The 23,775-nt window shown below is 41.6% G+C and overlaps 2 protein-coding genes across 2 annotated transcripts; both read right to left on the bottom strand.

Annotated features, from left to right (window-relative positions):
• Nucleotides 1–7,942: 7,942 nt before the first annotated feature.
• Nucleotides 7,943–10,275, bottom strand: LOC106922585 (uncharacterized). Its single transcript, XM_014995143.2, has 3 exons — nt 10,130–10,275; nt 9,369–9,716; nt 7,943–8,742 (listed from the first exon to the last, which is right to left on the bottom strand). Exons 1-3 carry the CDS (start codon nt 10,179–10,181, stop codon nt 8,525–8,527), a joined length of 618 nt encoding a protein of 205 aa, XP_014850629.2. The 5' UTR covers nt 10,182–10,275; the 3' UTR covers nt 7,943–8,524.
• A 4,403-nt stretch (nt 10,276–14,678) lies between these two features.
• Nucleotides 14,679–23,044, bottom strand: wdr6 (WD repeat domain 6). Its single transcript, XM_014995138.2, has 7 exons — nt 22,939–23,044; nt 21,769–21,888; nt 20,756–20,899; nt 17,716–20,233; nt 16,947–17,024; nt 16,459–16,575; nt 14,679–15,645 (listed from the first exon to the last, which is right to left on the bottom strand). The coding sequence occupies exons 2-7, from the start codon at nt 21,836–21,838 to the stop codon at nt 14,820–14,822; spliced, it is 3,753 nt and encodes a 1,250-aa protein (XP_014850624.2). The 5' UTR covers nt 21,839–21,888; nt 22,939–23,044; the 3' UTR covers nt 14,679–14,819.
• Between the last annotated feature and the right edge of the window lie 731 nt (nt 23,045–23,775).

Here is a 23,775-nt window from a genome sequence, read left to right on the forward strand (position 1 = left end):
TCTCTTGGTTTTGGAGTCGTGTTTTGCTCGTTCAGCTACTCATTGACAAGACGGCGCCACTGTCACGTCGTTTCTTCTTGTTGATTTGTGAGGGAATTTCGACTCAGCCTAAACTGTTCAATGAAAACAACATGCAGTCAGGCCATTTCGCACATTTTGTAAACATTTTTACAGCTTCCAGCTGGAACAGCCTGTTCCGTGTGTAAGAGGTGAACTTTGCCAAGGCTTAAAAATCTGTCCTGATATGTTCTGGTTTATAGAACCAATAAGAAAAGAGATGAGTCATAATTGTAAAAATAACTGGGATAATATTTTTTTTTGGTATAATTTATGGAAAGCAGAAGCAACCAATGAATTAGGATCTAAAGATAGACCTTTACATTAACGTTATCTTTTACCTACTGTGTGATTTGTTGTCTTACCTAGATAAAGAGAAGCATAATTAAAGTCAAATTCTTGATAAAGTTTTTAGGAAAAATGACAAGAAAGATTAAAACTTTTAATGTGCTTAAAAAGAACCCAAGAGACGAAAAACAAATGTAATCCTCACTACTCCATTTTTTTTGGTTCAGTTTTGATGAGACAAAATGTAAAAAAATAAAAAAAATAAAAAAGCTAGGTGCACAAAAGTGCACCTAGCAAAGCAAAGGTGAGTGATTGGAAACTGGAATTGGATTGGAAAAGATGTCAAGAGTCACAACTGGATGTGGAAACTTGTCTTAGAAATGCCACCACATGCACACGGACACCGAACACGGCCCGGTCTTCCCTGAGCAGGTCAGTCTGAGAACGCACAATGTGGAAAAAAAAATAAAAATCACAGAGAACATCATAAATCTGTTTTCATCTTCTTGCACGTGTTTACACAGGGAGGCAAACAGGAAGAGATAAGAGGTCTATCAGCATGTCTTATCTTGAAACTGAAGAGTGCGCTCAGCCAGGTGAGGATGTTTATCACATTTTGAGTTTACAGCATGCAGTCTAGTCGTGTCCCATATCATAAAAAGACGCAGATGTGTCTGATGAATGGAGAGGAGCTACAGCGAGCAATCACGCTTAATTAAAATAGCAACTTCTGGTTTGGATGGCTGACAAAAGGGAGCCGGACGGTTTTGTTGGGGTTAAAATCCTTGGCAAAAACTGAATCAAAAGGTCAGAAGGAATCATAAATAAGAATCTGCGAACTGCACTTCGCCCTTTTCTCTGTTCTCTCATCTTGCAAAGTGGGAGAAAAAAAGAAAATGAAGCAGTGAGCATCTTTGCGACAAGGCTGCGTTGCAAACACCACCTGGGTTGTCTGTTGAGCAAGTTGTGGTTTGGATCAGCAAAGAGTAGAGAACACTCCGGGGAATCCAGAGAGGGAACATTAAGTCATTTTCTGATTTGGTCCCAAGGTTGCTGACAATCATAAAAAACTTTACTTGACATTGTTATCTATTGACCTTACGTATATGCAGCTCTGGGAAAAATGAGGAGCCCACTGCACTGAACCCCACTAAAAACCTCACTGGTTATTCCACCAAATATTGGTTTCTGAACTCTTCCTGAGTCAAAACATTAGCATCGTTGCTTCTAAATGAACATGAGCTTCGTTTTCTTTGGATTATTTGAGCTGCATCTTTTTCATTATTTTGACCATTTCTCATTTTCTGCAAAAAAACAACAACAAACAAACAAAAAACCTAAATTTGTGCTTGTAATTTCAGAGACATGTTGTCAGTAGTTCGTAGAATAAAACATCAAAGTTCATTTTACTCAAACATTTACCTACGAAAGGTAAAGTCAGAGAAACCGATCATTTTAAGTAATGTCTCATTTTCTTTCTAGAGCTGTATATCTTGCACAAACATATTAAAAATGAATTAAAACAGGTTGAAAATGTTTTAATATTTCAATGATCGTGTTCAATCTACAAGTTAAAAAAAAAATCTTTACAGCCACAAACACCAGTGTATTTAGTCCCATTTATTGTCAAGGGGACTGCATGTTTAGTATACTAAAAGTGTTTAGTACGCTAAGCACTTTATGAATAGCTAACATGCTTATTTTAGGGAAAAGGCTAATGCTAATGCTACCACTGCTAATGTTTGTGCTAATAATAGAAGAAAAACAAATAATAAAGATACATTCTATTGACAGTAGACCAATAGGCGCCTCCATGCATTGCTTCAAGCTCTCCCTATGCATTGCTGTGGCAGGATCCAAATAGAGTAAAATGTGGTTCTACAAAGCATTGACTCAATATGAATATATTAAAGCTTTGTGTTTTTTTTCCTTTCTATTTCTTAGAATTTTATTTTATTTTTTGTTTCTTTTTAACCTTCCAGTTCCCAAATATGAATTTCACATAAAATCCAAACAAAATCCACAGAAGACGGTGTCTACAATGTGACAAAAAGTGGAAAAAGTTTGGTCAGAGCACTTCTGCATGACCACTGTTCTGTTTCTGATCTTCTGTTTAAGTTTGCTGTTTCGGCAGCTTTGTTTTGTCCACCGCTTTGGACTTTGCTCAGACGTAATGACAGTTTGTTGGCATTCCTTCCCGTGGAGATCACTTAGATGTTTTTCAGAATCTGGGTCGAGTTTTTACATTGGGCCAATCCTTGTGCTTTCCACTACCATCCAAAAACAACTATCTGCATACCACCAAACCTACAAAAACATCGCAACAGGGATCGAGACAGTTTTAGGAACTTAAAAGTTATTTCACTATTAAAACAAAAGAAAATATAAAATAGATAAAATTACATTACTAAGGTTAAAACAAAAACTTTTTTACAAATAAAAATAAAATTACACTTAAAATAAAAAGATACATCCTTTTTATTAAAGAAATCCAATCTTGAACAGCTGTGAGTTAAAAACACTTCTTACAGATAAATTTCTTTTTTCTTGCCAACAATAGCAGATACAAAGGGAGCTCAATTAGCCATTTCTTTTGTGCCATCATTGTTTAAACACCCACTCAGGAAAAAAAAAGATTCCAGAAAAAGATGTAAATGTGTTATTAACTAGGGGTTAGATCGTAAAAGAACAATATTTAAACAGTGCACAGTTTAATAAGTGGTTATTTTGTGGCCTTTTGAGGGCTTTACTAGTTAACTAGTTCGCTCTGGGATCAATCAAATAAAACAAATACATGCCAAGTTTATTCATGGAGGGGCTTCCTCAAAGAAACCAGCAGTATGCGATGCAGTTAAAGCATAATGGACCACTGGGGGGGGAAGAGCAGAACAGCAGCCACACGTTAAACAGACTGAGGAGAAAATAAAATGCAGAGAACAGAGAGGACTGACAGAAACTCAGGGATCCTCTGAGCCCAGACAGACTGCCTGTGGTGACAGTTTGGTGTTTTGGTGTGTGACAGATGGTGGATTTAATCCTGAAATTTATTTTCAGCATGTTTTGGCTGTATCCTGATTGCTGTGTTCAGAGTTTTGTGTGAGGTTGGCAAAATTTTGACCGTAATTGTGGATTTTAGTGCCGCTTTCAAAAGGAAAAAGGATTCAGCAAGGATATCAAAATATATATAGCATCAAAACATTTATGCCTTTAACATAAACCTACTTTTTAAATGCTTTTCCATTATGTTTAAGAATTGAGATCTAGATACTTCTCCAGTCCTCGATGTGCAGTTTGCATTTCATGCAGCTACACACTTGAAATCAGGTTGAATATTTGCTTCCAGAAATGAGCTGTAGAACAATCATTAGTGACCTTTTTCCCACCGGTGACATTTCACATACGCCAGTCCACAGGAGATCATCAGGAGCCGTGTCAGTGGGACTCTGCCAATCAGTCTCAAGGCCTCTCAGCATATTAACTGTCTGAATCCAATTAAGAATTATTATGTTATTAAATCCCATCACTCCACGGCTAAATTTGTCGCACAGCATTTGCTCAACTTTTTCTGCCTTCCTTTCCTGCAGCAGGAGCAGAAGTGTTTCCCCCACCCTTAAATATGCGGGTGCATTGCCAAATGCTTCATGTGACGAGAAAAATACCTAAAATATATGGGAAAGTATTTTTTCGAAGCTGCAAATAAAAGTTCCAGTTTGGTGTTTTTTTTTGTTTGTTTTTTTTTAACATCCAGCTTCCTGAAAAGTGCTCCACCTCTGTATCTGTGAATTTTTTTTCTTGTCAGACAATGGACAACAGATACCCTGCGTGTTGTGAGCAAAACAGAAGTGATGAGATGAAAGCTAGACAAGCCAATTTGTCTTTACTTCCAGGCTTTGATATCCTCCTCGGTTTGCATCAGTACGAGTTCTGCGACATACCGTCAGACTCCAAAGAGCTTTAAGATGTGAAAACGTATCTCACACAGAGACTCCTGCTGCGAGTGAGTGGGAGCAGAGGAAGTTTGGACCTGATTTCTCTTGACATTCTTCTCAAATGAAGACAGCATATGTTTGGGCCCGCAGAAAAATCCCTGGAATTACATCTGATCTAACCTCTGCTCCTTTCTTGTTTTGATTGGATACGCCAAGAAGAGGAAATGATGCATGAACACGAGATTATTCAAACGCAGCTCTGACCCGTCAGACAGGGCGCCACCTGACAGTAACAATGAAAGACCTGCAGGAAATTATCGTTAGTACTTCTTGTGTTCAGAGTGACTGTGCAGATTTATTGAAATCTAAAAGCTGCAGATTCAGTTTCAGCTCCCTCCTGCCGCTTGGGCGAGGTACTTATCTCTACCGTAGGTTGCCTAGTGACCTGCGTGTCAGTGTGTGTTTGTGAGCGTGTATTTAAATATAGATGCAATGTTTAGCTTCAAAACAGAGCGAAGGACAACTTGAAGGAGAAAAAGGGAAGGCATTCGGAAACATTTGCAAGTCATGAATCCATAAACCAATCCATTTTTTCGAGTAAGAACAGCCCAGCAAACGTGATGCTTCAGTTTATTGATTTACTAGAATGATAAGAGAGCAGCAATAAAAATGTCATAAATAAAACACAACTTCACCTTCATCTCCTCACATAAGATCTGATAATGTTGAGTAATAGAAAAAACTTGCTTTTAAACAGCAGGTGGGAAACGTCTGATTAGTTCGACCTCATTTGTTTATTCACAGAGGAAGCAAAAACACAGACGACTCCCTGCATGTCATTTAGTTTCAGTATAAATATAGCCTCAGAAGTTTATCATACAATCATATAAAACATAAACTAATAACTGTTTTGCTCTTACACAGATCCTACGCTATGTAGAGGTTATCACTTTGAATAATGCACATAGTACACCTACACATATCAAACTGTACTTAAACATTCAGGTATGATGCAAATTAGCAACATTAGGTATTATTTGTTATAATATTTAAATTCATTTTTCAGTGTCAGGTATAAATATTATTGCTATTTCCAAACAGTGTTAGGAAACTCTATAACAACAAACACAGAACTCCAGCCAGATGTTGTTCACACTCCGACTGGTAGGTGGCAGCAAAATATGTGTTCAACATGCATCAACAGGTGCCTTGGCTGCATTTAAATCAAAAGGTTCAGTTGATTTCTAAAATGTGACATGCCACTACAAAACCAGGAACAAGAACAGAAATAGAGAAAAAATTAAAATAAGGACAATCAATTCCTGCTAAAATAATGATTTGCTTTTTTTTTTTTTTTTTTTTTTTACAAAATATTCTAGTTGAAGTAGTGACAAAATCACCCCATGATTTAAATTGCAGTTTAGGATGTTTAAAAATGGCAGACGTTGTGTTTAAATTCAGCTTGTTTACCAAATACATCTGAGGCGTTTCAGGGCTGCAGGAAACTGATTAACATACCAAAGCCAATAACACACTTTATTATTGGCTTTGTTCAATAAGCTGCACATTTGAAAGAAACACATGCCAGTGGCAAATAGTATTAAGTTAAGCTGCACGTCTCAAATTTGGTCTTCTTTGTATTCATCCAAAGCATTAAAATAATGTGAGGTTAATGCCATACTCAAACTTTTGCAGAGGATTTTTGCATTAAAACTTTTGCAAGGATCTTTGGTCCAGGAACTGGAAAGTGAAGAAAGTCAGACACACTGACTCCATGTCACAAATAGAAAAACTGTAAGCAGTCTACTCCATGGTGTTTAAAGAGAAAGGAGCTACATTAACAAGCTGATTAATATATTGTTTAAGCCATCCATCCATTATCTGACAGGTTTATCCCTAGTGGAGTCGTAAGGGGTTCTGGTGGCTCTCTCCAGAGGTCAGTGGGCGAGAGGCGGGGCACTCTCTGGACAGGTCACCAGTCCATCGCACGGCACCAGGGTAAATATAAATAAAAACAATTACTTTGTGTGTGTGTGTGCGCTCAAAATACAGCAATTCAAAATTCAATAAAATATGACCAAACTGATAAAATCTTGTTGTGGAAAGCCAAACATAAAAAAAAATAACCCAGTTCTACTGACCCACTCGGTTTGCATCCCACCACCTGGACCGTCCATCTGCACTGACAAGATGAAACCAATGAATGCAACTATTTCTGACTAAAAAACCAGAATATCAACTAGGCTGTCTAAACATTAAATAAATCTGTCTGTGCACACTCGGTGTGCCAACAAAATCCTTCTATTCATCTGTCCATTCACTTAGGTACTTAACAGATCTACAGACAATATGCTCTGTTTTCTGCTTTTCTCCATGTTTAAGTTACAAGCCTTGAACTGGACTGAATTCTCCGCCCCGACTAAAACAAAGGCCACACAGATTTAATTATCACCAGCCCCATCAGAGGAGATAAGGATGACTAATAGGCGGCCAGGTGCAGATATCTATCGTATCTGCTCATTGGTGGTTATGGAGATAAAAACAGATTATTATATAATAATGAGTCACTCGTCAGTTTAACAGTGTGGCATCTGTCCATCTGGGCGCGTCTTATGGACACGAGTCTCCTCAGTGTTTTTTGAGTGTGTGTGTCTTCAGTAAAAGTTTCCAAGATGTGGTGAAAGGCAGCTTCTTTTCAAACCACTCATACAGCACCTTGCATCAAATGGGGATAGAAGTAAATCTATTTTTCTTCCCGGCAGGTGACAGATAACCCAGAGTGCAGAACCATCCCAGAAGTTCAGCTGATCGGCTGAAACCTTCCCCAAATGTCCAAGCTAACACAAAGCCTTGGAAAAGCATTCACACCCCTAAAGCTTTAATCAACCTTGCCATGTTTCAACTACAAACACCTCCCCTGACCTGAAACACGGTGGTGGCAGCAATGAGGATGCTTTTTCAACTGGAGCATGAATCTAATCAGAGTTGCAGTAAACATGGAAGGAGCTAAAAATCCAGGGTGATCTTTAAAGAAAGTCTGTTCAAAGATGCATGAATTCAAAGAGGTGATGGTCCTTCTGACCTAAAAATGTCCAACACTACAATAGTTGTTTTGATGGAAAAATGGTTATGAGTTATGAATCCAAAGTCCTCATGTGATAAAATTGCTCCCACTTGCTGCAGGACCTTCATGTACAGGCAGCTGGACGATGATGAACACTGACTTCTGTTGCCAGATTGTCGCCACTGTTTCTCTCAACGAACGTCAGGCAGCAATGACAGGATAAAAACAGATGTAAAGCCAGCAGAGCTTGGAATGTCTGAGATGGTCTAGTTCCAAAAAAAAAAAAGTCTGACCAGGAAGAAGCTGCCCAGCAGCAAAGCTTTTAGAGTTCCTTCACCTCCTACAAAAACGGTCAAAGACTTATTTTTCAACCCCTCACCTGGGACACGCACCTGTGCATCATCCCAAATTGCTGTTTGCAATAAGAACTTCATATTTCTATTTGAAATCCCTGGTCATTTTAAATGCAACCTGTTTCTTTGCTTTTGCTAAGGGTGAGGATTTCTTTAACGTACCGCTTCACAGGACGAAAAGTAACTTTCGAAAGAGCTGCAGCGAAATCAAAAGGAGCACGTGAGCAACATAGAGAAACGTCCAACAGAGAGAAACCGAATCAGTACAGTGGGTTCACACATGTGACTGTGATAGTGCATCGTTCTGTTGCGTAGTTCACACGCTGAGCTACACAAGCTGTTACACGTGACTCAAGGAATGAGGAAGACAGCCTTGAACTCTGCACACTGATGCCATTTTATCGCCCCTTTCTTTCCCCTTCAGCAGTCTTTCAGAGCCAATAAATGGCTGCATTATCCCGACTCAGCTTTCAGGGATGTTTGCAGAGGCAGACAAAAAAAGAGAGCGACGGACTAAATGAGAAATAAATATGACGCTTCGAGTCTATTTTAAGGTGTTCCACTCCTAACGTTGACAGAGAGAAACCGGAGGGATTCGTGAACAGCAGCAGTTTGAAACTGTCCAATCCACTCAATAGGCCTGTTAATGGGTGTTTTACTGACGCCAAAACCGAGCGAAGCATGCGAGATGCAACACAATGTGCCCATGTGATGGGAGTGAAGAGTTATAAGTTCGGAGTATTTGTTGTTTTCTTAAGACGACACTTCACCGCCATTAATTTGACAATTCAGACATTTAGATTTGTTTCACAGTCCTTTAATGCAAAGAGTCCTCAGTAGTGTATCTGCTTCAGCAGCTGAAAGAGGTTTCTGGCACGTTCTGCCCGACAGTGAGGGGAGTGATGCAGCGGCAGCTCGAAGAAGGAAAACGTGAAGCTTCGAGAGAAGCTGAGCTCGGTGATTGGATTCAGCGGCGGCAGGCGTGGAAGGCGAGGAACCTGGCACTGAGGTACGACCCTGCTTCTCGCCTGAAGCCTTCTGCCCACTCCACCTACACACAAAACAGCAGACAACGCTTCTGTTAGTGAAAGACAGTCGTTAAAACAAACAAACAAACAAACAAAAAAACGTTTAAGTTACATTGATCACATCCTTCTGTTAACATGTGCGAGACACGCCATATCGACCAAAGTATTGAGATGTTTCATGCTTTCTGGTGAAGCTGCAAACGGTTCACAAAGTTTTAATTCAGCTTAATCCAAACATACTTTATTGATCCCAAAGGGAAATTAGTGCCTTTGGGGACTCTTGGTGGAAATATTTGATCAATATTCTTACATGGCTCGCAGTTTTGTCTTTAACTAAAATATCTTTGGAGATAAGTTTAGCGGGGAATACATCTCACAAATGTTCTTATTGTACTTGAGATTTCCTATCAACCTCTGGAGTTCGCTGAGCTCCATTGCTTCACAAATGTTTGTAGAGGAAGTCTACATCCCCAGGTGGTGGATACAAGTAGGAACGTTTTGGATTGTCTGAATTTGGCTGTGTCACAGAATACTTTTGGGAATGTGACGTAGACACTTTAGTGCTTAAAGGCATGCTTTTCTTGTCCTTTGCATCAATGAAAAGAAAGGAAATCAGTCATTCTTTAGTAACTATAGTCTGATGTCCCACCTGTGTTTTTCCGAGGGACCAACAGGCAGGGAGATGAGATTTCGGAGCTGAAACCTGAACATGAACATTCATCGTTTTCCTCCTCCTCCTCATGAGGATCGGCAACCGTCAGCTGAGGACCAGGTGGGACGGATGGGGGTCTTGTTGGTGTAATTGCTGGGGGTGTTATGGTAAAGGAGGATTCGGAGTGAGCAAGGCCACCCCACGGTGTTACGTTGTCTGAGAGGAGGATGGAAGAAGGTCCTGGGTGATGCTGAGAGGACGACAAAGTCTGGGGCTGCTGGTTATGTTTCTTGCGATTCGTGAGGCGTGGTTGATGGAGAGCAGTGGAATTAAAGGGAGGCGGGCCTGTATGCGTTCGCACAGAAAAACAGAAAAGAAAGAAACACTTTTGAGATATATCCTTGAAGAGATTACATGCATTATGTGCCTTGGTGAGTTATTGTGAGCTTTTTCTCTGACTTTCATTTCTGCCAGAGTTTCAGCAGGAATCACTAGAATGTTACATTTAAAGTCCATCTCACCGCTTTCAATAAATTACTATATAATCAACATCATGCGGTAATTTGTAAGTGACAGATGTTGGTGCTGAATATATGATGAGTTATGACCCCTAACGAAACTTTTCCTTAAAATAAAGCTCAGACGTACTGTCTTAATTTTTATGAGACCGTTGTTGTGAGCCTCGTATTAGAGCGTTAGATTCACAGACAATGAAGATCCTGCTCTGTGTTGAAACCTCAGTGTGTATAAAGCGTTACCAGTTCTGCTCCCAGATGAACCAATGATAGGCATTTGTTTGCGAGGCATCATAAATCTGGGGAGTCAGAAAGCAAAATTGAATATCACTTTCCAAAGCCATTAGAGGTTTCCTGAAAACATGTCATCAATTCACGCTCCATCAAATCAGGCAGAAATATCTCACAGGCACTAAGACACAAACATCAAGGATGTAAAGTATAAATTGTACTAATTTGTCACCCCGTGTCCTTAGTTGAAATATACAATTATTGTGGCTCTTGAGGAGGTACCCCACTGTTTTGTTCTCTGCATTTGTGGATAAATGCTCTTTAAATGAAAATGAAAAAAAAAAAAGTTAATCAGATTCACTCCAGGATTTAATTTTGTGGGTAAAAACATTTCAGTTTGGATAAGTTTTTTTCTATTAATGAATGATATCATATTTTCATATATGCATTTTTAAAACTTTATCTGATGTTAAAATTTGTTTAATAATCTCTGAAAATGAATAAAAAAATAAAACAGAGAAAATAGAAAAACTGTCTGACATAAAGCTGCTGTTCCAGCTTTATGTCATGAATATTCTCTCATAAAACAATTCAATCTGTTTGCAGGGGTCTGCTTGACATTTAAGCTTGTGCACAGGATGCTCTTTAAAGTCTTTGCAGTTTTGCTCTCAAGCTGGGCTCCCAGTGTTTTTCTGGGGGGAAATGGGAAGCTGGGAGATGAGGAACGGCCATTACCGCGTCTGAAACCATCCTGACAGCGGCGAAAAAAAAAATCTACTTTTATAGAAAGTTGACATTTCTGAGACGGACATTGGCACTGAGGGTAAACAGAGGACACAAACAGAGACAGTGACAGGAGCCTCTGAGTGCATGAATGCGTGAATGTGTGTGTGTGTGTGTGGGGGTGTACCTCTTTGACTGATGCAAAATGTCGCTCGTTCTCCACTTTTGACAGCTGCGCTCTTATGCCTCGCTCTCATGGGTGATGCAAAACATCCTTCATGGGAACAGTTCCCCTACTGGCACTTCATCACTACAGATGGTGATCATTTCTCAGGCTCTATTCCATAAGTTATTTCTTCTCTCCACACATGTTGGAAGGCTGAAAAAGGACTACACAACACAGCCTTCTCCTAAGCCACAAAACGAAAAACAAACACAAATCCAGGCCTGGGCAGGCATCTTCCTCTGCATCTAGTCCCAAAATGTCTTGTGTGATGATTTTTTCTTTTCTTTTTTCTGTTTCCTCTATTTTGACGCGGTTTCCAGAAAAACAACTGGGACTTTCAGTGCAGCAGGAAACGTCTCTACATCGACCTCGCTCTTCTTAACATCACATTTATGTTTTCAGCTCCGCATTTCCTCACTCTTCTCGCATCCTTTCTTTACTTTATGTATGACAGAGCAGAGAACAAAGGGCGCTAAAGGAAACCGGATCCAAGGAGCTTTCATCAACTTTCTCTTCATGTCCCTCCTCCTCTAGAACCACTTGGCCCCGTTTTCTCCATCACTCAAGCTTCCCCTCGCTTTCTTTCTCCTCTTTCATGCCGAGTGCAGGTTAGTGAGATGGGCACGAGACAAAAAGTAATTTGAGATCATAATAAAATATTCATATATTCATGAATACCTGCAGCCTGTCTGCCCTAACCTCAATAAAGCCCCCCATGCATGGAGATAAAGTGGCATGCAAATTGGCGCATGACGGGGCTCCCGTGGTTAAAACTTCTCTTATCAAGAGCAGTCAAATGAATTAAAGGGCATGCACTGCACTTTAACTTTTTCACCGTTTCCTTTTCAGTTGTGTTCTGGTTTATAGCTCACTGCAGATCTTTCATTTCAATGTCTAAAATTGAGTAAGAGGTAAAAGAAGAAGGTCGAAAGGCAAAAAAAAAAAGAAAAGAAAAAAAGAAGAAAAACAGTCACAAAAACAACCAAAAGATGAAGTGGATCATGTTATGATTGGACATCAGTGGATAACAATGATGTCAAACCAATACAAAAGAAATGAAGCAATTTATCTGGTTTCAGTTTTAGTTCACAAAGTGAAAATGTCCATGATGCTCCAAGTGAGGAAGAGGAAGTCAGGAGATATGTTGTCTGAGGGCAGACGTTTGGAGACGTAACAAACCGACACCTTTAAAAAAGATTTAAAAGCACTCTTCAACAGGCCCAGTCTGTTGATAATCCAACACGCCATGACAAGAACTGCGGCTTGAAACACAGCGTTCACATTGGTGTAGTTTCTGCTCCAGTTCTGACTAGTATTGTTGTTCTAGTTGCGTCAACACAATCCTTCTATGATAGTCTAACCGTAGAATGATTGTCTACGTTTTGCACGTGACGGTTCAACAGCATAAACTATATCAATCTGCTTGAGGCAGGTTTTGCAACCACCAGCTAACGCTACACACGTAACGGATGGAAGAAAAGTAAAAATACTAACATATTGCCAATCCACAGCTACAATCAGACAATCTCTGATTTTTTTCCAAGTTTAGACATAGAAAAAAAATCTGTACCGCTCAACCACATAAATGCTAAGTCTTTCCTTCGAAGCGATGGCTCTGTTTAGGCTTTTCAACCTGGTGAACCTTCACAGAGATCGCTGTTGCGGTGTCGTAACGTTTTTTTATTTTATTTTGAAAATTCAGTGGTGCAAAGCAAATATATGACAAATTAGTTTATTGATGAGTGTAATTAACTTTTGTAGAGAACTTAGAAGCTGTTTTTCACATGATGACCTCGAGGTCAGTTTCTGTCAACAACCCTAGGACTGTTTTTGCTTTCCAAAAGATAAAGCAGGGAAACATTTGAGCGGAGCTTTATTAATAATTCATAAACTAATTTATGCTGTGCCTGTTGTTGTTAAGGTTAAGTAAGAGGGGGAGTGAACTGAGCTGGTTTTTGTGAAGGGTGAACTTATGCAACGCCTCCTTCAATTTCAAATGCTTCTGACACAAGGCTCGTCTTTTGCAGGTTTTCTTCCTGTATTGACCCCCATTCATTTTCTGATCACCTCTGATCAGTTTCCCTGACGACATATTGAGAGCATCACTGTTTCTTTGCGAGGAAAATGTGTTGATGGCGATTTGGACTTAGTGATTTAGTTAATGATTAACAGAGGGGGACTTTCTCCATACCCTCACAAGAAAAGACGGCTCCACTATGAGCTTGCAAAACCAGTGACGACACCACGGAGCATCCACTGTAAGACTGCATTCACACAGAGGTGACGGTCTGAAATTCCCGGCAGATGACTTTAAGCTACCATATGCCTGTGTTCACCCTCTTATCGACAGGCTTCGACATTTAGCATGACGCAAACGAACAAGGTTCAAGTTGTCTCACAGCTCATGACGCAGCTGCAGTTACATTCTGAGACGCACAGACGCAAGATATATGCAAAAGTCGGATTTTAACGCCACAAACTAGGAGATAAAAAGACAACGGTTTCCACTAGAGACTAAGAAATAAACATTATTTTTTTGTGTTTGGAGAAATTGTGCAGGATGCTCTTCTCATTGATTGTGGCCTGGAGCTGGACATGTCACTGGTTGGTTTTGGTATTTAATATCAGGAACGGACGATGCATTTCTGTGTGCAAATGCGAGGGAACTGCATGTTTTTCTGGTCTAACATTCAAATAGAGTAGAGTAGCTATACACAGAAAGCATCTATCATACTTCCTCATTCTAAACAATATTTCTAAACACTGTGGATACTCACTATAAGCAGTTCTGGATTTGTTTTAATTAGGACTAAACACAGTCCCAGAACGGCCATAAATGAACAATCTGGCATCATTCCCTGGAGCACATACCACCGACGGGCCAAGATACTTTTTAATATGAATTTAAAAACAGCCAGAAAAATTTGAAGCAGCTCTTGATGAGAATCAAATGTTTGTTGTGCTTATGAAAGCCAAGGGATCACTTGGAGCACAAACCACATTTTACAAATTAGAGTTACTGGCAAAAGTCCAAACCGTTCTTCAGGTTTCTTGCAATAAAACCAGTTATGTAAAACTATTGTCACTAGGATTATGTTCAAGTTCAAATCTAAATCCCACTTTCTAGTCTCAAAACTGATTGAAGGGTCTGATTAGAGCCAACATTTAGAATAAGCATTTAACACAAGCGTTATTATTTACAGGCGAGCCTCATATTAATCAGATTCATTTCAAACGTTTGTGAATTTTCCACATGAAAATAGAGTTAAAATGCATCTGGTCATAATGTTTGCAGCAGGGCAAAGCAAAACAGTGCTAACTGCTGGACATGCTTGTCATGAAGGAGTTTAATAATTTTAGAAACAAATTGTGTTTCATTTCATAAAATTTTGTACTATTAATTGTATTGATTCATTTAATTCATCTATTAGTTTGTTTAATTTGTCAATAAATCTAATTTGTAGTTGTGGTCGAATCATTTTTGGCTGAGCTCTACTTACTGTAATGTTTTTGCGTTAATTCTGTTAAAACGGTTTCTAAAACAGATTCCCGTCATCTTCATTCATCCACAAACGCATTGCTTTTGTAGCAAAAAGACCAACGCACAAGAAATATGGAAAATTGGTGACCTTTAATTAAAATTGGTTTGATTTATAAAACATCAGTCAAGATAAATATATCAATGAAACTCTTAAAAATAAATTATGGACTGCTTTGATCCTCTGACTGCATTTATGGCGTCTAACTCCGAAGTCACTTTTTCTTTTGCCACGTCTCTGCATCCATCCCAGCGTTCCTGAGTCGCAGGAGCTGGAAGCCGTGGCCGCAGACCAGGATCCATCCCACCTTTGCCGTCTTCTTCCTGTCCTCACAGGAAGCTGTGCTGGTGTCTCGGTCCTCCGCCGGATTCCCCGGGTCATCGGTTGTCTCTTCCACTTCGCCGGTCTTACAAACTGGGTCAACTGTTTCCTCCAAAACTGCATCAGACCCCATCATTTCATCCACTTCTTCCTCCTCCTCCTCCTCCCACACGGCGAGCCCCGTGGCATCTGCAACGTGGGAGCACAGCGCCCCGTTGTGGCTGATGCCGGTACTGCTGACTCTCCACAGACAAACCCTCTGATCGGAGGAGGTGGAGACCAGGAGGCCGGGGCTCAGGAGCTTCAGGGCGGTGAGGGAGGCAGCGTGGGCCAGCGGGATGCTGAACTGGCAGTGCAGACGAAGCTGAAACTGGTTGGAAGGATTATCCTGCGCGGCGCGATCGTCGCCTGTCTGAGAAAACCCCCGGCTCCCCACGGGCTCCCCGTCTTCTAGGTGCTGCGCCCTCACTGTGGACACCGTCAGCTGCCCGTCATCTCCTCCGCTCGCAACTGTTACCAGGCAACCGTCCTCTTGTTGTCCCAGTTTCTCCACCCAAACAGCCAATGAGTTGACGCCACTCTGGTGGGCGGGGATGACGAGGCAGGGGATTGGCGGGGCTGCGGCGCCACTTGGATCCTGGGCCGGCACGGACAGACTTTCAGTCAAACGCCACACTGCGATGTTTCCATCTGTGGCTGCGCTGAGCAGGAGCCTGGACCTGTGGGAGGGAAACACATTCCTGCATCACGGCTAAAGGACGTCTAAAAACAGCTTTTTGTTTCTTTTTTTTTCAAGGTGGAATGATTAAACATGGCATATATTTACACTTTCGGGGGATTACTGTTGAAAAACTCATGCACGGAGAGAGAGGACATGAAAACTTCAAACAGAACGGGCTCGACATTTTATTTGAAGGGGTGTGCATAAGACTGATGAGACGGTGTCATAAATATGACATAACACCTGTTATGAACATGAAGAAGTCCTTATGAATGTTTATGGCTGCTGTCATGAAGTGTCATTGGGTAAATCATGACACTTTTAATAGAAAGCTGCTTTAAAAGCTGCATCTATTTGGTGAACAAGTCCATGTTAACAGGGTTTCAGTGATGACAGTGGCACTGGTACTCCAGTATGTTTCAGTTTATTGTCATCTTTTATTCTTTTTATCAGAAACCAACCTATTTGAATCAACTATCAATTCTACCGCTGATCATCTATAAGTTAGGAGCTTATAGGTGATCAGCGATTAAGCTGTCATTTGCTAAAGCATTTTGTGGAAATGTTTCTATATGTTTGGGTTTATATAATATATGTCTGAATATATATTTTTTTTAGATCCAATGGAATCAAGACCATTCACAAACTTCTGGACCCAGCTCTTTTTTCAAAGATTCATTGAAGTTGTTTTGTTCCACACTGAAGAAAACAACTGTTGAAGTAAATCATTACAAATACGACATGCATGACGGTGCTGAATGTATGCAAGCATCTTACAAATGTAGCATGTATGAAGCAAAGACTTGATCACCTGTTGCCTTTGTCGTCCTGCAGGCTGCAAGTGGCGACGCTGAGAACACAGCGCTGGTGGTAAAACGTCTCCCACAGCAGCTCGATCTGATTTTCGCCTTCACTGACAGAAAACAATCTGGAGAAATAGCAAGTGTGTAAAACACGAGAGCAGCCAAAGCTTATACAGATAGTTGGTTGGTTTTATTCTAATTCGCTGAGCCTAATTTTGTATAAATGTTCTGCGAAAGCAGAATAACCTGCAGGGTTCCCACTTCCAGCAAATTACAACATTCAAAACTTTTCCAGGTTCAAATTATCACATCCAAAATGGTTGTTCCTCGTGTTTTCATAGCGAAATTACTCGAACCACATATCCACAAGTCCAAACACTGAAAGACAATATTTACTCTCTTGATTAAGTAAAGACACCATACGGACCCATCCGACAGTCATCAACACGTTCAGAAACATTACAGCACTTCAAAAGCCTTCATCAACCAGACTAACCTGAGTGCCCCGTCACTGCAGGACAGAGCCACGAGGACGCAGCCCGTCTCCTCCTGCAGAACCTCTATGGACATGTACCTGCAGAAGGCCAAACCCAAGAGGACAAACTTTATCCAGAACCTCAAATCTGAAGAACAAATCCAGTCATTTTCATTTGCTTGAACACATTTCAGCCCCACATTTTCTGAGAAAATCTTTCTGTTCTGGAAGCGCCTTGTTGTCCCTCCAGAGTAATGAAGTCAGATTGGCTAAATTACCTGTCTGACCAATCAGAGGGCTGTTCTTAACGTGCTAAGATGACAGTGAACCTGAAATGATTAATCAGATTAATTGTGACGAATCAATTATTGAAATTGCATTTAATCATTTTATTAATTGATTAATCATTAATGGAGATTAAAAAAAGACTATTTTTTTGCTCAGAACAGTAATTAAATCAAGACTGTACAAAAAGAAATCTATATATTTTGCATTTTAAGATAAAGGAATAGTTGCATTGTTTAATTATGAGTCATGATACAGACATGTCAAGATTCTGCTCACTTTTATTATTCTGTTCAAATCCTTAAGCTCATTGACAAAGAGGAACTGAAAAACATCCCTTTGGTCCATTTTAACTGGCGCCATCTGGTGGCCACATCTCAATCCTACAAAATGAAACTGCACCTGGCTAGAAAAGCAACATGGCTCTATTAAATAAATAAATGAATAAATAAATAAATGGATTATTAAGAATCAACTCAATCTAAATCATCCTATCCAAACTTGCCTTGACTCTGGGTCCATTTTCACAGTTTTGTGTCGGTTCCGCTTCTTCTCCCACTGCGCGTCCAGTCGGTGGCTCGCCACCTGGATCACCTGACAGGAAGGAGCCAGCCTCTGCCTGTCCCAGGCGACCAGCAGCCGATTACATTGAATCTGAGCCCGGCCTCCGGCGGACAGCACCAGGGCGGAGAGAGTCTCTCCCTGCGGTCGCGTTATCGCCGTCGCTGTTCGCACGCCCGAGATGTGGTCGGTAAGAACCGAGAGAACCTTGATGATCCCAGAAACTGGGTTTATAGCCAGGACCGCTAAGCTAGTGTCCTCCCCTCCTGTCACCACTACCTCCCAATATGATTTGCTGCTTCCTGTACGTGCTGCTTGTGAGTCAATTCCAGTCTCTTCTATCCTTCCCAGCCTGCACACACACCAGATCCCCCTGCCATGAATGCCGTCTCTCAAGCTCCATCCTCCAGTTCTCCCTGCATCCCCAGCACAGCCGAGCATTTCCCCTGGGGGCTGCGAAGTCAGGACAGCCCCCTGCTTGATGAAGACCAAAGCCCCCCGTCCGGGCCAAACCCCTGTGTGTGACGGCCAGAGGCTCCAGGAGCGATGACCGCCGCCACAGGCCACTGCCATCAGCCTCTCCTGTCTCACAGGGTCCCACACCACAAAGTGGACGCCGTGGAAGCCGGCGATGACGAATCTGGCCTCCCTCGGCTCCTCTCCGATCGCATTTTCCGGTTCCTCTCCTTTCTTGATTTCAGACTCAAGAATGAAAACTCTCTCCAGCCACTCCATGCCCCGGCAGGCCCGTTGGACTCTGAGCAGCTCCAGCCGAAACTCGCCGTCTTCACGCCGAGTCCTGAAGATCCTCACACAGCCATCCTTCCCGGTGCTGTAAAGCAACCCCTGGTACTCGCACACCGAGGTCACGCCGTGTTTCCCGTGCACGCCGAACAGGCAGCTCAGGGGCCGCAGTGCAGAGTCACGCTCTTCTTCCTCTTTCCTCTGCGAGCCTTCACCGAGTTTCTCGTGATCGGTTTGGTTTAGCTCAACATTTTCCCCTTCCTGAAACAACAGCAGCGACCCTCTCCGGTCTCCACACACCCACAGCACCTTGTTGGAGTGCCGCCGGAGGAGAACGGCGGCTGTGAGCCAGCGCTTGCAGCAGAGAGGGAGGAGAAAAGGTGGAAGAGGTTCCACACTTAGGACTAATGAGCAGTTTTCAGTCATTTCTACCTTGACACACCAACGACAGACGAATCCTTCGGCACCTGATGTGAGTAAATACAGATTATCCGTTTCCTTTTTCCAAATGACACTATGGATCTTTCCTGGTCTGCCTGTAAGATGTACACCAGACAGAGGACTGGAAGTGGGAAACACCTGGATGGAGCCACTGATGTTCCCAACAGCACACAACGTGACCAAGGTGGCTGCATTTCTCACTAACACAGTTACTGTCTCCATCACACAATATGATGAAAACTCAGCTGGGCCTTCCCATATGGTTTCCCAGCTCCCACTGCTGTACTGGCAAACTGTCCCTCTGTCAGTACAAACCAAAAACCGACTCCAGTAAGTCTTCTCCTCCTCTCCTCCCACTAGACAAACCACTTTCGGAAGAGCAGGACCTGGAAACTTCAGGTCTGTTAGCTTCTCTTCCAGGCTCTCTTTCTCCTCACCATCTCCTACTTTCCACAGCCTAACCCCCCCGTCTGCTCCTCCTGTTGCCACCCATCTCTCACCATCTCCTGTTCCCCCACCGACCGCTAGGGAACGCACCCCACCCGCGCGGTGTCCCTTCAGCGTTCGAATCACCTTCCCCCCTTCTATCAAGTCCCAGACTAAACAGGCGCCGTCCTCTCCTCCGCTGAACGCGTATCTGCCTGAGAGACGAACCGAGAAGACTCTGGCCTGGTGGCCGTACAGGACCCTTAAACACGTCGGGTTAGGGTCTCCGCATTTCCCTCCAGGGCCGCCCAAGGCACCGACACCCCAAACCCGAATGCTGCGGTCATCTGACGCTGATGCGAGGTACCCGTTCTCCTGGAGGTAAGAGACGCTGAAGATGACCCCGCTGTGACCCAACAGTCTGGACTCAATTGGAGCCTTGTGACCAGCGTTGATCACTTCATCACCTAGACCGGGTTTCCAGATGATGATCTGGTTGAAAACAGTCCCACCAACCAAGACGGTGTCCGCCCACGAGTCATGCACCAGAAGAAGGGCAGAGTACAGCAGGCAGCCCTCCAGGCAGGAGCACTGAACCAGGGCGCTTCCTGTGGTAGAGTCCAGGAGAAGAGCGCCGTTATGAGCAACGGCAACACAGAGCAGGGACTGCTTGTCTGAGGAGAGCCAGCGGACATCTAGGGCCCAGTCCCGGAGCTCCAACAGGGGCCCCAGGGCCTCCAAGCGAAGAGTTTCCACATCCTGGCACTCTAAATAAAGCCTGACGAGCCTCACTGCCTTTCCTCCAAATATGGCGAGGTCGTAGAAGCTACTTGTAGAGGCAGAGTTCTTCTCTAGAGATCAGAAATAGACAAACAGATCAAGACACTTGTGAGCTTAAACGGAGTTCACTCGTTTTTACAAGCAATGAACAAACATATTACAAATAACCCCTACCGCTGATAAAGATTAGAGATGCACCAACATCAGCCAGAGTTTCCTTAAAAAACTTTTTTAAATGTAATAAAAATCAGACCGCACAGATGCTTCAATGGCTAAAGAGAGGTAATCTGACATACATATATCTTAGTTTTTTATTCCTTAGAGGAAAAAAAAATCAAACAAAAAACCATCATTATGTGTCAGAGCTGGCAAAATTACTGCATCTCTAATAAAGCACCACTTTCACCATTTTTTTTCCCAACAAGGGCAAAGAAAACTGATTTGTTTTAGGCTCAAAACAACATTTTAAGCCAAAATATTTTGTAAAAGTGGCACGTGCCACTTTTACACTTTTAACATTTAAGTGCAACATTCAGATTCAGAGAAAATCTGGCAAAACATTTTTCCGCTGTTTGAAAATTAATGCATAGCACCTGAGACGGTGGAGCTCTGCGTTGGCACCGTGTCCCGGCTCCTCACTCTGATCCCGTGGATCCTATAATGTTGCAGGATAGTCAGCGAGGCACCGACATTCGGGCGGGGCAGGAGACTGTACACGGACAAGACTGGTCCTTCACCTGCCACAAAGGACAATGGGAAGAAGGTGTAAGAGTGCATGAGACCATTAAAAAAATAGAAAAATATATATTTTTATATATGTGTGTGTTATTTTGATTACCTTTAATTACTTTGACATTATCAAGATTTCAGCATCATTATATGAAGTTTTTCTCTAATGTCTTTGCTCATCAGCTTCTCTAGTTCATTGGTTAATTACATGATCCACTTTATGTGGTAGTAAAAGAAGAACGCTGCCAACTGATGATGGTTTCCAAAATTACAAGTAAAACTCTAAAACAAAATGTGGCATGCATTTATATTCAATCCTGATGAGTCAGTACTCAAACCACCTTTTTGCAATAATTGTAGCTGCAGGTCTTTAGGGGTTTGTCTCTACCGGCTTTGCACACACAGAAACAGAATATTTTGACATTTATTCTTTGAAAAACTCAAGCTAAGCCAGTTTGGACAGAAAGCATGGAGGTGTGAAGAGCAATTTCAAGTCTTGTCACTTGTTCTCATTTTGGTCTGGACTTTGACTGGGCCATTCCTTTGTACATATGGCTATATGTTTAGTGTTGTCTCATTTTAAGGTGAACCTTCAATCCAGTATCAAGTCTTTTGCAGCTTTTAAACTGGGTTTCTTGCAGGACTGGCCTGCATTTAGCTTTATCCATCTTCTTATCAACTCTGACCAACATCCCTATCCTCGCTGAAGAAAAGCATCACAACATGCGGCTACTACCACACTTGACCGTGAGGATGGTGTGTTCAGAGTGATGAGCAGTGTTTATATCTTTGTCTTATATTTTTTATTTAATCATACCCAAAAACCATGTATCATTAATTGAAGTGTGTGGTTCTAACGTGACAGAATGTGACTTACCTGTCAGCAGAAACCGATCCTGAAACAACTCCAAACCTGTGATAGGAGCCACCAGGGCAGCAGTCTCCATCTTTGCAGGTTACTGTTTAGTTTCTATTAGAAAACCATTCTGAATGCTTTCTGAAAGACACAGTGCTACTAATTAGAATTTGTATTTAAACTATAAAGTGTGTTTGGTGAACGCTGAAAATGGATAGTGTGTTTAACTCATGGGCGTAGGTTTGGGTAGGGACATGTCCCGACCAATATTCACGGGATATGAAAAAGTCCCGACCAATTTTGCCATATTGGCTCAAAGAACGTGGATCTACGATCTTTGATTAGCAGCAACAGGCGGTGCGCGGAACGGAAGCTTCTTAGTTTGACATTTATTATGAGCCTCCGAGACCGTGTCGGAACGGTGCTGTCGGGGGATGGGGGGGAGGGGGAGTCAGTTGAATCGTCGGACGTTCTTTGATTAGCTGCAAAAGGCGGCGGCTAGCTGGGCACACGCGTCTCCTTCTGAGTCTCCGAGACCATGTCGCCACCAAAAAAGAAAAGGACAGACATTAGAAGTTATTTCGCTACGTCGGCTGTAAGTACAGTGAGTGGACCCATAAGTTAGATATCTATCACGCAACGCATTTGTTGTAAAGTCCGGTGTTTAGTAAGGTCAGCACTGAATGTGAGGTAGAATAGGTCTGTTAATTATGTAATATTTTTTCTTTTTTCTTTTATTATTGATTTCTTCTTATCTGCAATTGTGTTTGCTGTATCCAGAGGATATTTCTTTTGATCTTACTTGTAACGTTTGCTGAATTTTGTAAAGGAAAAAGTAAAGTGTTCTTGAACTGATCTGCTGAGTATGACTGTATCTGGTTGTATACACAAGATGTATGATATGGTTGGGGGGAGGGGGTTATTAAGCCAATGTGGTTTCCCCCCCCCCTTCTCAAAAATGTTCGGTGCTCTTGGGCATTTCACTGTGCTGCCAGGGGGGTGTCAAGGTCCCCACCAAAACTTAGACCGAACCTACGCCCTTGGTTTAACTCATCTTAGCAATGAAAACAACACAACACGAAAAAGCTTTCAGTTAGCAAAACAAGCTAAAAGCAGGAGCACTTCATTTACATTTATTAAACAGAGGAATAAAATGCTCGCTTTTCGTATGGAATGACAATCAATGCGTACCTCTTTAAAGCTTTAAATACAGCTGAAACATGTCTCTGACTTGTATTTTTACATTGCTGTTCAGTTCTGTGAACAGCAATTTTGTCCACATGTGTTTCTATACTAATTCCGGTCTAACTTAACCAATAAAACTACAGGATCCGATTTCTGAAGGCTGATTGGCTGCAGGAACAATGAATTGTGCTTATTGGCCAAAAAACACACGTGATAAAAAGGTGAAAAGTTGTGCTGCGTTGAGGTGTTTTCAGTAAAAGTGCGCTAATTGAAAAAGTGAGTATTGTTCGCTGTAAGAAATACAGTTAAGCTCACATTATTTAAAACCTCTTGTGATTTTTTAAAAAGAAATTTGTCTCAGATTGAAAATGATATGTTTGTCTCTCAAAACAGTGAGAGATATGTCGTTTTAAAATTTTCATTTCTGCACTTTAAACAGATGCAATTGCTATTTCTAATAGTATTTAATATTTACAATTTTTTAATAATGAAAAGGAAAATATTAATTGCATTTTATATATTTCCCATTAGAGCAAGCCTTATAATAAGCCTTATAATTAGTGAGTCTCTGAGGTTGAATTGGCTTTCTTGTCATCACCCAAATTTTTGGCTTTTTCCACAGATAGTTTATTTTTGTATGAATAATTATGAGTGATTGTGTGCCATATCAAGGTGCTTAATGTATGTGGTTTTATGTATATTTTCAAAAACAATGACACATATGGAATAGTTGAAATAGGTACGTGTCATTTATAGACTATTTTTACGTGATATGATTTATTATTTTTGAAAATCAGATTGAATACTGCTTTGAACACACTTTCACAGAGGACCTAAACGCAT

Source organism: Poecilia mexicana, unplaced genomic scaffold (assembly GCF_051168715.1).
Source record: "Poecilia mexicana isolate PSO_F unplaced genomic scaffold, ASM5116871v1 scaffold_7, whole genome shotgun sequence".
Taxonomy (NCBI): domain Eukaryota; kingdom Metazoa; phylum Chordata; class Actinopteri; order Cyprinodontiformes; family Poeciliidae; genus Poecilia; species Poecilia mexicana.

Excerpts from the sequence above, each read along its gene's own strand:
- LOC106922585 (XM_014995143.2), bottom strand. The coding sequence starts at position 10,181 with ATGATGCCTCGCAAACAAATGCCTATCATTGGTTCATCTGGGAGCAGA. Across the intron at positions 9,717-10,129 it reads TTCATCTGGGAGCAGAACTG|GCCCGCCTCCCTTTAATTCC; the intron begins GTAACGCTTTAT and ends GAACGCATACAG. Across the intron at positions 8,743-9,368 it reads GGTCCCTCGGAAAAACACAG|GTGGAGTGGGCAGAAGGCTT; the intron begins GTGGGACATCAG and ends TTTTGTGTGTAG.
- wdr6 (XM_014995138.2), bottom strand. The coding sequence starts at position 21,838 with ATGGAGACTGCTGCCCTGGTGGCTCCTATCACAGGTTTGGAGTTGTTT. Across the intron at positions 20,900-21,768 it reads GGATCGGTTTCTGCTGACAG|GTGAAGGACCAGTCTTGTCC; the intron begins GTAAGTCACATT and ends CCTTTGTGGCAG. Across the intron at positions 16,576-16,946 it reads TGCAGTGACGGGGCACTCAG|ATTGTTTTCTGTCAGTGAAG; the intron begins GTTAGTCTGGTT and ends CTATTTCTCCAG.